The sequence below is a fragment of the Falco punctatus genome, assembly GCF_963210335.1.
Source record: "Falco punctatus genome assembly, chromosome: Z".
NCBI lineage: Eukaryota > Metazoa > Chordata > Aves > Falconiformes > Falconidae > Falco > Falco punctatus.
Genome location: NC_137586.1, coordinates 51,895,783 through 51,909,807, shown reverse-complemented (window position 1 = coordinate 51,909,807; position 14,025 = coordinate 51,895,783). Strand labels below are relative to the sequence as shown.

The window sequence follows — 14,025 nt, the reverse complement described above, 5'->3', positions numbered from 1 at the left end:
ATATTGGAAGGTATTTCCAAGAAGTGCTGTGTCTTGGGATGGTAGGACTTTGTGCAGCACATAAGTGTGTAGCTGCTGTGACCATGAGATGTGTACCCAAACAGCCAGGGGAATTTCAGAGGATTGAGGAAAAAAGGTAGAAATGGACAGTGGGACAAGACCACAGCAGATATGGATGAGAAACACAAGAGTGGAACGAGAATGAACATTTGCTAGGGTCTTATTGCTCTGTCAGCCAATACATGCACCTCATGGATGAGGAAGAATTCACTGAGGACATATTTCTGTAGTACAGGGAGAGGGGAACTGGTCTGAGGGCTCCTAGCTCACAAGCAAGGTACCTCTGATACTCACAGCATGACAAAGTTTTACAAATGCTACTGACAGCCATTGCCATTGTGCTCAGCTTTGCCCCATACCCCAAAACAGATGTACCTGCTGAGACCCCACAGCATTTACAAGCCTTTGTTTACATACTCCAGGCTTTAAGCACTTGCAATTTTGTGGCTTGCCCCACACACCCTAAAAACTTGTCTTTAACAGTTATCTCTGGATTTGAAACTCCTGTAAAAACAAAAACAACTGGTTTTGGCTGCTCTGCCAAAGAGTCTCTCTCCATAAAAAGGAGACTGATTTTTCTCTCTGGGTAAAGTAAAAGGTTACAACAATATTTAGTTTGAACTTTCTTGAGATCAGCCATTTATTTTCGCTCATTCTCTCAGCGTGTGTGTGTGTGTGTGTGTGTACATGGAAAGTACCTTGGAGTGAGTCAGCATTACTCAAAGTGAATCATTGGTCGCTGCTTCTCTGGGACGTTCATTCAGTGCCGCATGCAATTTTTCTCTGCCTTCCAAGCCAGGATGGGATTATTTGTGCTGCTTCCAGCCTGCCATAGGCATTAAGGCACTGGATTAGAACCAAACAAGGGACTATCTCATACCCACTGGTATCTTGAGGGAAGGCTTGATAATGGGCAACTACTGCAATAGTAGCGAGAGAAATGTTGTTTTAATCCCCTCCCCAAAACAAAAGGCTTGCCTCCATCTGGTTTAGTCTACAGTATCACTGAAAAGTGTGCTGCCTCGTGAAGCAGCAGTGTCTCTGCACAGAAGCAGCAGAAGTGTCAGAGCCCTTACCTCTCTTCCTGTCATTAGACCAGGCACTCTTTCAACTCCCAGGGCAATGTAGATTCTGAAGTGAATTTGGAGGGCACCTAAGAAACATAGAGCAAAGAGAAAGATCTGCATAGCAAGGGCTTTGGAGAAGCAGGTTTAATTTCTTATCTGCTGTATACTTCAGTTTCAATTCTCAGGGCATATCCCGGCAGGCAAGGATAAATTTCTGATACCATGGATAAATTGTCCTTGTCAGGAATGATTTCAAAGCATATATTTACTCTATAAGTTGCTTCACTGTATTCATTCCATGGACACAGGAGTTATTAGCCCTTTTTAACAACTGTCTGTAACACTGTGGGGAAGCTTTTTCTTCCCATTTCAAGAAGCTATCGCCTTTTCCTTCAATTAGATACCAGCTCCCACAATAACCTCCTGGTGAGGATCTTTGTCTCCTTTTTAGCAGTCTCCTCCCTCTCCAGCAAAGAGCGATGATATTGACCTGTCCCAGGCTTGCAAGAAGCAATGCCCCAGCATCCCTTCATCAGCCATTGTAGCCCCACTGCAACAGCCACGCTGTCCCTGCCAGCGCTACTTGAATGGGTGACGCCTTGGTGCTTTCCAGAGGAGGCCCAGCAAGATGCTTTGAGCATGGGAAAAGAAGGACACCATGTCTTGCCTCACCCATGAGGGTCCTGGCCCTCACAGGACCTGGCCTAAGTGGCAATTGCTCCCTGATGTTGATTCTCTGGTTCCTCATGACAGACTCCAACCCTTCTTCAGCTAATCTGTATTTCCTGCATGCATCAGATAATAACCAGTATTGTAATCTGCCTCCTCTGGATTTAGAGGGCATTCGTGATGGGAATGCTGGTCTTGGAGTGAGACTGTCTGGTACCCCCCACTATTTCCACTAAAACTGAAGTACAGAAGAAAACCCAAATTTGATTTACGTTGTCAGAAAAAAGGGACCCTATTTCATGGAGATCAGGTTAAAAGTATGAGCTTTTGTGTGTTTTTGATTTGTTCAAGCAGTTCCATATTCAATATGAATGCAAGAAAACACATTTATGGTCAATATATGCTGAGGGACAGAGATGTGTGTGGAACTGCTGGTCCAGGGAGCCAAGGCTGGTGCTGGGACAGAGGCCATGGGGTGTTTCATCCTGCTTGGTTCAGCCTCACTGTCTCCACAGCACTGCCCATCACTCCAAGATGCATGGGATAGATGGGCAATTCTAGCAGGGGGCAGGCTCCCAGATGGTGCCCCTCAGGAACCCTGAGCATTCCACTCCAATCACGTTCAGTCACTCACGTGGTTTTGAATCCTTCAAAAGATGGGTGCAGCTGAAGATGGAGCTGGCGGTTGAGAGGAGCATTTAGGAGTGAGGCCAGCTGAACCTGGCTGCGGGTGGGGAGGGGGGATCTCCCTTGCTAGCTGAGTTGTTTCTTTCCTCTCAGCCTCATGGGAGCTCACTCAGGAGCTGGAGGGCTGGAGTGGCTCCTGGTGCGATGTGCCTGTGGGAGAAGGAAAGGCACGGAAACCACTGGAGCTCAGTGGCATTGGCTGGAGGGAGGGTGACGAAAAGCCCTGATGGTGAGTGCTTGGGGAAAAAAAAGATGGGGTGGGGGTGGGGAAGTTAAAATAGGGACCAAAACGCTGGCATTTATGAATGACTTGGCATAGCTTCTGCTCTTGGACGTGGTAACTGACACAGAGTTTCCAGTGGCACGTGTCCGAGGGAGAGCGGCTAATATGCCCAAGATGCCTGTAGCTTTAGTCACCTCAGTTCTGGAGAAACGCTGCGGGGGATGGGGGGGGAACCATCCTTGACATAGATTTTTGATGTGTTTTTTTTAAAGAAATCAATTCTGTGTGGGCTGTGAAGAGACTACATTTACAGTAGTGATGTTCGAACAGCCTGTGTGTGTTGTATGGAGAAAGGCAGGGGGTGGAATGGAGCTTGTAGTCTTTAACCTTTGGAAATTTAGCATATGGCTGAGTTGCTGAAAAACAGGTATGCTGGATTTTGGAAGTGAGGCACTATCAGGCACTGTTTACTCTCTTACTTTACCAGGGATGAAGCCTGCTTTGTGCTTGTAAAACAGCTGAAAGCAACAGCAACCTCATCATAATGGGATCATCCTGGATATTATGTTTTCATATAATGAAATTGCATGGAATTTTTTCTTCAGCACACTGACTGCAAAATTCCTTGGATGCAAAGGCAGCCACAAACCTAAGAGTCAAGAGGCTTTGTCAGCTGAGGTTGTGAAAGCAGGAAAAGGCAGAAATTCAGGGGATCTTTAAAGACGGAGGCAGTGTGGGAGGAAACATAAGAAAGCCTCTGCTTGGTCCACCTGGGAATGGGTTTAAATTAAATTGAAGCACAACCCTGTAAGTAAACCTGAAAGCCAGGTACCTAAAACTCGTTTTCAATTAGGTTTTCTGATGACTGGGAAAGAGAGAGTAAGTGAAGGTAACCACAGAACCACAGCTTTTGGTGACCTTGGCTATGAAGAGGGCAAGGACTTAAGGGGAGAAAAAAAGAATGTTTCTGTTTCTTTTGGGTGTGTTGTGGCTGGCTGGGATTTATTCAAGCAAGACAGGTCTTGCAGGATGGGATGGGCAGATCAGGGGATGTAGAAGGACATCACTAAAAGTAGAATTAAGGTCAAACGCAGGACTACAAATGCTTGTGAGTCTCTTAAAGGAAAAGGTGAGGAGGGGATATTAATATTTCTGAGATACTCTGTACAACAAGCAAATAAATTCTGCCCAATCCAAAATGAAATTCTTCATTAAGAAATTTTATGCGGCTGCATTCTTCTCGGGGAGAAAGTTTTATAAACAGCTTGTAAAAGGGCCTTTTGATGTTTCAGTATCTTTACAATATGCCACCATAACAGACTGCTGTGCTAGTGACCCTGCATAGTTTTTCTAACCACATACCAAAGAATGGTAATTACATATCTCAATACCCCTTGAAACGGTGTTTTTCTTTTTCACATCCAGAATGTTGGGACCATAAAAAATAGTGACCTAACACATTTTTTCATGAGTAGCAGTATGAGTTCTCTATCTGAAGTGCCTATACTAAATTGAGTCAAGCATCCCAAATCTTTGTGGCACAAGATCCCATGTGGTCCTTGTCAGCCACCCAGGTTTGTACTATTTGAGGAGATGGGTTCAGAATTTAAAGTATATTAGACCCCCTACTGAAGGATACAGCTTTTTGCACATGTGAAATCCTGTAAAAAGTTAACTTACTGCTTTCTTGTCAACCTTTTTGATGATATACCATTAGATAAATTAAAAAATTATTTCAATTTTTAGCCAATAGTAGTGGCTAAACCATTTTTTTTACATTATCTTGCAGGTTTCATCCAGTAGCTAGAAAACAAGACAGACACTTGACCACGGACATTTTTTGCTACAAAATGTTACCAAATGGGGCTGCCAGATCACAAATCTTTATGTTCCTAAGTTCATCCTCACAAGGTCACACAACAATGGACCACCATTATGTTCTCCAGTGTTGCCACAATCCGTTTTTAAATGCAGTGAAAGCAATGAAATTCACACTCTCTCTCCTTAGGAGATCTCCCACAAGACTAATACATCATCAGAATGCTTTTTTTGATTGCTGTGGAGATGTATTTTTGTATTTGGGTATTGTATTTGAAGATTCTGATTGGGAATGCATATCTGGAACCGATGACAAATGTGGTTTGCTTTGCTTGGCACTGTTTCTGACTCTGTTTTTCCGGCTTCTCTCCAAAACCTTAATCCTACAGTATATGTGTTTTTCAGTTATGTTCAGAATGCAAAGCATTGGTGATACTGAGAAAGAACCAGCTGACTAAATGTTTTTTTCCATTGGACAAAAATATTGAAAACATTTTAAGCTTTCTCAAGATGATTATTTTCTTTTCCTCTCTTTCCTAATTTTGTATTTGAAAACAAACAAAAGAAAAAAGATTACATTCATTTTGTGCATGTTTCTGACAACTTAAAATCTTTGGAAATTTAGATAGAATCAACAAGTGTTACTGAAACACTTCTGGTTCTAGATGTCCTGCATACAGCACTAGGAAGAGGTAAGTGTTACTTTACCTTTTAAAAGGAAATTTTCTTGTAGACTTACATTTCCAGCGGGCCTGTTCAGATGGGTATAGGGTAGTACTGCAGTTGCCCAGCCAACAAAGTTCAAACACAACTACGAAATGCACATGGTATTAAGGTATGGGCAAACCACAGATTTACAGAGCAGCATAGCAATGTTATCTGTTTTGGTCCACATTCTTTCCTAGCAGTTCTTAATATTTGGTTTGTGTTTTTGGCTGCTGCCAAGCACTGAGCTGACAGTTTCATGAAACTACCTATCATTGCACCCAGGCCTCACTGTAATTCTTCACTGTTTTTCTTACTGCCTGGAGAAACTTTGTACTGCCAAGAATACTTTCTTGCTCACATCCCGTTTTCCAGGTCACTTATGAACATGTGGAAAAGCATGGGTCGCAGAGCACAGCTGTTGGTGGGTGACCTCCTTCCTGCAGGAACTGACTGTTACCCCAGGTCTTCTGGGTGGTTTTTTTTATGAACTCTGCATACCTGTCAAGGATATCCCTGCTGTACCGTGGATGCTTAGTGTCCTTAGAGGCCTCAGGTGAAGGGATCTGTCAAAAGCCGTAAGAAATCCAAGTAGACTATATCATGTAAATGACCCTTATGCAAATGTTTGTTCATCCCTTCAAAGACTTCTGAGAGGCTTGTAAGAAGGGACTTTACAGAAGCCATGCTAAAACTTTTCAATTAGATTTTATTTAACCAGGTGCCCTCTGGCTCTGCACTTCATTGTAGTCCTGCTTTTTGGTATTGTTAGACTAACAGGCTTGTAGTTTCCTGCAGTCTTTAAGGAAAAAAAAAAAAAATCTACCTTCAGTCCTCCAGTACTGAAGGTGTTTGGAATGAGAGATTACATATGCTGTTAATAATTCAGCTATGCCATTCTTTGGTTTGCTTGGTGAATGCACTCTGCTTTGTTGATTCATTACTGTTCGTTGTGTGAACCTGTATTGTAATTTCTTCTGCAGCACTTCAGTCTTGGAAAGGTGCTCTGGTGAGTTGCTCCTTGTATTCCTTCCTTTTTCCCCAAAAGAAAGAGTTCTTTTGTGGGCATCACCCCAGTTTCTCTGCAGCTCATGCTGGGGCACTGCATTCATTTAATCTCCCTGCCAACATTCTCCCCTACTCTCAGCCCTCCTCCCACACCCTGGTGTGCATTAAAACTCCCGACTCTGCTGAGCTTTTTTTGCTCTTCATGATGCAGAAAAATGATCTAATAAATAGGTTGAGTCCTTTTGCTGGCTCCTCCTCTTTTTCACCTGCATTTATGAATTTAATGCCACAGTTAATTTCCCCTTTACATGCTTTGCCTGGAAACAACTTCAGCTTTTTGGAATTCTTCATTTTTCTGTTTAACCATATTGGCTTCCTTAATCTCTTTAGTCTTCCAGAGGAATTCAGGTACAGCTGAATAAACCGATAAATGTGACTTGAGTCACACTGAAAGGGACTGGAACAAGCTCAGTCAGATAGGAGGAGGCTTGAAGGTAAGACATAAATGCCTGCTTATCTTTTGTTCTGCTTTCCCTTTACTTCCCCACTTCCCATCAAAAATAAACAAAAAAAGTTCTTTTTACCAGAAAAAATCATTTACAAGTATGGTGACCTCATTTCAACCAGATGCATTTCTGTACTTCAGCAGACAGGTGTCGGCTAAGGAGGAAAGGCCAGCCACAGCAAAGTGATGCTGATACGACAGGGTTGGAGACCTCCCCTTGAATTCTTCTCTGCTTTATGAATCTCACGTGTTTCTTGACTCTGATTCAGTGCTTCCCTTTTCTTCCATTTCCCCACTCCTTTCCCATAGTTTAACACACCGTAGGGTGTGAGCTGTGTGGCTTGCTCGGCAGCTGCTGCATGTCACTGATTGTCCTTACACAGGACTGCAGAGCCATTATGGTTTCTACTCATGCTGCCTGCATACATTTAAGCTGTGGCTGCTACTGTAAGAGGTGGAGAGATATGTGTATTCCTTCCTCCTCCTCACCCCCAGATCTGCATTATTTGCCAGAAGTCCTGTTCTCCATTAGATAGAAATTCTCTAAATCAAAGAACGACCTGAATAGCTTAATTGACTTTGGAGATGTGTTTACAATGGAAATGAGGGTGGTGAGAGAGGTACATAAGGATTTCTGCTTGAACAGAACAATTTTAAGGTTAAAATGCTAGCTGACAAAGAATATTGGACACCTAATTTTTTCATATACTTAATCTGCCATAAATACTCTTTTACTTTAGCTATCTCCACCGTGCTGATAAACTCCAGATTTCCTTCACTTACACATTGTCACTGTCTTTTTTTAATGGATGCATAAAAAATGCCTAATAAAAATGTAATTGCTATCCCAAAGCAATTTCCCACAGGAAAAAAAACAACTTAGCAAAATATATATTTTTTGTCATTTTTTTTTCTTTTTTATAGAGAAGTGGATTTATACCCCTTCTCTCCAAGTTTTTAAAACAAGATTTTTGAAAAAATCTGAAGTAAGTCATTATTTCTTTCCTTTTCCCCTTTAACTGCCTTTTTTTCCTTCAAAATTTTCTTTCCTTTTCCAGTAATATCCAGAAGGAGACAGGAAAGTTAGTTACAAAGAAATACCAAATTTAGTTTTCTTCCTGGAACTGTGAACGCAAGGTCACTAAACTCCTAAAGTCCTCATTTGGAGGGTATTTGTGGAATCTGTAGGGAAAATACTTCTCAGTTCTTGATCAGTACTTTAAATAAACGTTCATGCTGACTTTTTGCTGCCTAGGAAGATTGCAACTCAAAATGCACCTAGCTTTGCATCAGGTGGGTCTTGTTTTATCCCTTCAGCTTGGTTTCCTTTATGTTGGAGTATGGGCCTGTTGTTCTAGCAAAAGACCACTTGCCACGTAAGCTGCTGTCACTTTTTTTGTTCCTTTCTTTTTCTGTGAGTCTTTCCTCATGAAAGGTTGAATCCAGTGACACCTGTGGAGAAAGGCAATTATTTGATTATATTCACAGCATCATAGGCATTGAGGATGCTCATGGAAGAGAAGATGGATGCACAGCGGCAGTGAAAATCTAACTGTTCTTTAGGGCTGTGCTAGTGATATATAACCCATCCCAAATGGAGATACTAATACGTTCACATGCTACCTGTGTCCATTTCCCCATAGTGCAGGCAGTGGAGGTACCCTGGAGGAGGTCAGCCGTCACCTGGAAGGCATGAAGAGAGCAAAGTGACTCAAGATGCACTATGCAGTGGTGCAGGATGAGGATTCTCTGCCACAGACAGGTGAGACTTGAGATGCTTGGAGCTGAAAAGAGATGCTTGGTGCTCAGGACAGACTGTTCACCTTGGAGAGATGGTGGTGGTGTTTGGGTGATGCTGGGAGGGCCATGAAAACCATGAAAGCATCTCTCTGCATGGAGAGCAATGGAGGTGGTGGGTCTCTAGGAGAAGCCCTGTGCTGGCCAGGGTACTGACCCAAACCATCCTGTGGGCACTGAGATCAACAAACATTTTGTGGATTTACCCCAAGGCATGAGCCCCTTCACCCTTGGCACAAAGTACCCTGGTGTGACAGGTCCACTCCTGCCGGGTTAGAGGGACTGGAGGTCCCCAAAAGGCTGAGACATGTCCTGCTGCTGTCAGCAGGCTTGGCTCCCTGGAACGCCAGGCAGAGCTCTGCAGCACCAGGGACAATTGCTGCCACGTGACATCAGCTCCACCCTCACATTGCTGCTTAAACAACGGAGCTGGTTGGACCTGCCTTGATGAAGTGCAATATAGAGAAGAACTGGCCTCCTGCCCAGACCAAGACAATGCAGATTGAATCACTCTCACATTCCTCCCTGGCTTGACTTTGCATGTGCAAAACCACCCACCACAGGGGCTTAGCTATGTGCTCATGCCAAAACAGAGACCCCATGGATGAGCAAGACTCCTGAAATCTCCTGCATGTCTTGTGGTCAGGTCAGCTGTGGAGCTCTCTGTTGGCTACCAAAAACAGGTTCAGGAATGAATTTTTGTCACATTGTCTTTGAGTGGTGTGGGTGTGCTTTCTACATCACTGCGAGAAAAATTCCTCTTGGTTATGTGGTTGTCTGTCAGCTCCGTGGGCCTGCCCTCTGTCTAAGTCTTGCAGGTATCCTTTGTTCTACCAATTGTTTCTTGATCAATGAGCTATTTTGTAAGTAAGGACACTTTTGTACCACTTTCACATGATCTGCCTCAGGGGCCTGGACATTAGGACTGTCAGGTGCAACTGTGGTACGAAGAGCCAGGATGGGGTCTGTCTTCTGTTTTCTGGCCATTTGAAAGTGTCCAGCTAATGCATTATAAAGTCTATGGGTTTGCACTGGATAAGAAAAAGCAAATGCATTCAGAGAGTTTTTCTTATTTTGCCAATATTTTTGGCGAAGAGCTGTCTGTAGGACTTAGCTTCTGCATCAAGAGATAAGAGGTTTCCATAACCTCTGATGGTATTTTCTTCTATGAAATATCTCTGTCCCCCCCCTCCTTCATCTATTGTTTGAGGCTTTAAAAAGAAATGCAGTCTTTTTTATTTTCCCTTTTCATTATGAAAAGCCAAAGTCCAAATCTTCTCGTGACTTTGGCAGCTACATTGTTGTACAACGTGAGCAAAATGAAATGTAACAAAAGATAGTATAAAAGGTTTTGTTGAAAGGTGATGGAAGGGGAAACCTATGTGCAAGAGCAGGAAGTAATGACCTCTTGAATGAGGTTGTAAATCAGCAGTTAATTGCAGGTAGAGATTTTATAGGGACTGGGAGAGTCATGCTGCCCTCTGATAAACCTGAAACAAGTGATCAAGTCTGAGAGTCCTGCTTTTGCAAGAAATGTGTGCTGTGAAATGCATGCAGATTAATACTTCCATTGTTTGCAGCTGGCTCAGGACAGTGTTTGCAAGCAGGGCAGCATAGCCTAGCTCTAGCCGAAATGTGGGTGCACTTCAGACACTGTTTCTCATTCTGCACTGGGTGTAGGTTTCAGTTTGTTACATCTTCTGTACAACTGCCTGTATGGAAAATATCCTATGCCTTCAAAGCATTAAAAGACAGAATAAAATAATAATAATAATACAGACTCTCAGGTCATTTATTTGGAGAGCTATTCATAAACTAGATCAAATGTATTTTGTAGATTCCTCAAATTAAAAGGAATACTTAAGGGTGATCTAGGATGTCTGAAGTCTCCTAAGACCCACTTTGGTTCTGCTATTAATTTAACTTTTTTCCTCATTGAATTAAGATAAGCCCAAAGCAGAGGTCCAGCCATGTCATGCTAAAATTGTAAAGATATAAGGCAATACATTCCTGTGTAGAGCTTCAGCTGAACAGATGAGAGAGGAAAAACTAGGAAGGAAAGGGAGCAAGAAGTGAGAGAAGTTAAACGGGTCAGCAGCAGGATTTTTGCTCTTAGGTTTTGGGCTGCAGGCTGCTTTCCAGTTATATGGCCTGGACACAGTAAGTGTCAAATGAAGACTTCTTGTCTTTGTTCTGCTACACCCTGCTTATTAGTTATCAGGTTCTGGGGTCCCTAGATGTCACAGGGAAGCCAGTGATGATGATGCTTTAGTGTATCCATGATCTACAGTTACTCTTGGGGACCAGCAAGGCATGTGCTCTCTAAAAAGGAAAGTTGTCTTGGCCTGTCATTGGTGGTGGAGACCTTATTTCAAGGCATCGTTCGGATCGGAAAATGCTATATTTTGGAGGAGGAGGGGGAGATGGGGCAGTTCCTTAATTTTATTGTGGAGCTACAAGATACAGGTTTTGGCAGGTCGGTGCTGCTGCTGTTATACAGGACTGACCTCCTTTTTTTTTTCTTCCCCTCCTTCTTTTTCATCTTTTTTTTTTTAAAATGTTTTCTGTAAACTATTCAAAGTTTACATCAGAGCTTGTATCATCTTTCCCTGACTTGGCTGAGTCTGAAGCCCCTGTCATCTCTTAATTAAATTATTTTACAAGGGGGGGAGGGGGGTGGTGGGAGAACACATGGCACCACTGAAGCAGAGAAAATGTGTTGTGATTACTTGTCTCACTGATTCCTAGCGAGTTTTGTTTCTGATTTTTCTCTCTTTTCTCCCTAGTGTCTGCTAGAATCTACAGAGGGCAGCAGGTGCTGAGGGCCAAGCTGTGCTTGACGAAACAGCTCCACAGCACTTTTCCGTCTAGGAGAGGGTTTGGTTTCCATTTTCAGCTTCTCCAGTTCAGGTAGGCAGTGTGCAGCCTTGGGAGGAGCAGGGATGAGGGGGAGCCTCTCCAGTTCATGGTGGCAGTCTGACCCTGCTCTGATTTCATGCATGGCGCACAGCATACTGAACAGCCCTCTGTCTTTCTGACACACCTCCAAAGCCCTCTTCATTGCTGGGTGTTCAGTGTCGTCATCCTCCCAGCATGCCTGTAAAGCCAGTGCAAGCACATGCTTTAGTACCACTAACAATGGATTATCTTTGTGAACAATTATTTTTGTCAGCACTTGATGGAAGCTGGGCACTTCTCACGATTTGAGAAGAACATGTTTCAGCACCTGCACCTTTCCAACATCCATAACCTTTACCATTTTCTGCATGCTACTATATACTTTTCGGAACAGTTGGCTCTTCTTTATGATCAAAGTCCTTTTTATTATGTAATCACAAAGTTAGCTGACAATGAAAATCCCTGTTACATTAGGGTTGGTAGAAATGTGAATTAAGAAATGGTCCCTACCTTCTAGATGTTACAATTCCATCTGCAAGGATCCACTCAGAGGGACAATGAATTCCAGAGAGGCTGGCAGGTGGGGTCTGTGTGAGCGGGTGATCATGGACGTGCTTGGGTGCCCTGCTCGTGAGGAAGTAAGTACTGAGAAAGCTGTAGGAAACAGCACGCTCACAAGAGTTTATTGCTGCAGCGCTGGAGGAGTAAATCACATTGCTGAATGTGAATTTGTCCTAGTTGGTTTTTAAGGCAGAATACTTTCAAAGAATTGTAACACTTTCCCATAAATATGGGGCTGTAAATCCTTCACTTGAAAAGGGTTCCCATACCCATATTTCAACCCCAGGGGTGACGTTTTCTATGATATAAAGCTTTTCCTCCTCTATTGAGGTTCCCCATATGTCCCATTTGTTGCAAGTGGGATCACAGATCCCACTTGTTCACAGAGGATGCTTATGGCATTGTGGAAAGAAACTTTTCCCTGGGAATCATCCCTACTAACAGCAAAGGCTGTTCTGTGTTTGAATCTGCCTACCCTTGTAAGATGTGTCTGCCAAAGAGGAGATTTTATATGTGTAGAGGGAGCATTGGAGTTGTAACTTCCTGGCATTCAGCTTTGCAGGCAGTTCTAAGAAAACACATCCGTGTGCTTTCACATCGTGAAAGTGATGTGGAAAAACTTTGCAATCAATTTGGGTGTACAGAGAAAATGATTGTGATGGGAAAGTTGAAAAGCAGCAACCCCAGATGATCAGAAATGCTAAGTGGATATAGATAGAGGACTCATGGCCTGTTTCAGTTTTTGTCCGTTTTTTGTTTGTTTGTTTTTGGGTTTGGGTTTTTCTTTCTCTTTGAAGGGGCTGGAGGGGTTTATGCTTCTGGCAAAGAGAAAAATAGTATCATAAGGTTTGAATTATTTTGTGCACTTGGAAAAAAGGTTGTTCTTTTAGAGTTAGGGAAAGATATGAAGTGCAAGCAAATCTCTGCCTGTATTTACATATTTTGAAAACTAGAGCCAACTTTGATTAAGAGTCTGAATGAAACAGAACACTTGTCAGACTTTTTCTTTCTGCTGGGATTGAAAGTAGAAGGATAAGTGATTTGTTTCGAGATAATCAGGGCAATGTAATCAGAGATACAGTAGCACTGGGAGTCAAAGTGAAGATCAGGGTGTTTAAGATACTTTAGGAAGGCTCATCAAGATGGTCTTTGCACCAGGGAATGTGCAAAGGTGTGCACAGGATCTGGGGGAAGGATGAAGTTTTTACTATTTTAACTCCTCATTTCTTGTCAGAAGAGGCAATCTCTCTGCTAGTGGAGAAAAGAAAGCTCTGGTCGATCATCTGTCTAAGGACTGATAAAAGGTGGTGAGGAGAAAGGAGTCATCATAAAGACATAGTTCTTTATGCAAAAGTGAAAGACGCAAGCTCCTGTGAGTGCAGTGTCTGCCATTCCTGCGGACAGGGACTGCCCTTGCATGTTATGGCCATATTGCTGGTCTGGTCCTCTTTGTGTCAGAAGGGCCATTGTACTAAGAGGAGCCAACCTGCTTCTTCTCCCTGTGGAACAGCAAAGGACAGGCCCCTGCAGCTGTTTATCCAATTTATGCAGGAAATCACCTTTTTTTTTACAGGATTCCACTCCCCTTTAGTTTCCAATTGATGAAGTTTGGTACTGATTTCCCCTATGAATCCAGTGGTCCCTGATTTTTAATGGGAACTGAGCTAATGGCAGAATCAGCTGTTAATAAATGTCTGCTTTTCAGTTCAAATATTTGCATAAGCAGCAGATTTTACAATGCCATTCTTTGAGATGTTCTTTTTTCTGCATGGGTTAAGCAATCAACTTTTTGCTCTAGGCAAGCTGGAAATGCATGTACAATATATGCTCATCATACAGACAATTGATCTGCAATAATTTTAGAGGAATCTTCCACAGTTCTTGAAGGCAGCAGATATATTTCACAACACTTGTATTGTAATCATTAATTCACTTTACTAATATCTTGTTGTCTGCAAATGAAATTTCCAACAGGAGGCTAGACTATGTTTGGGTTGGCTCATTCAGAGGTCCAGCTTTTGCATCCA

General features: G+C 42.8%; 1 protein-coding gene and 1 long non-coding RNA gene across 3 annotated transcripts in view; one reads left to right on the top strand and one right to left on the bottom strand.

The window, feature by feature from the left end:
• The window catches only part of LOC308056682, a 430,099-nt gene that overhangs the window by 150,924 nt on the left and 265,150 nt on the right, over positions 1–14,025 (bottom strand). The window lies entirely within an intron of this gene.
• Positions 6,629–14,025, top strand: part of LOC308056679 (uncharacterized protein) — a 31,521-nt gene continuing 24,124 nt past the window's right edge. The window contains exons 1-3 of one of the 2 annotated variants that reach the window (XM_080372417.1): positions 8,412–8,504; positions 11,326–11,449; positions 11,955–12,075. In XM_080372417.1, the coding sequence (XP_080228543.1) occupies positions 8,459–8,504; positions 11,326–11,449; positions 11,955–12,075 (291 nt within the window). In that variant the 5' untranslated portion in view covers positions 8,412–8,458. Of the gene's footprint in view, positions 6,732–8,385; positions 8,505–11,325; positions 11,450–11,954; positions 12,076–14,025 lie in introns of those variants that run through there. The other variant, XR_013924912.1, reaches the window with a different exon arrangement.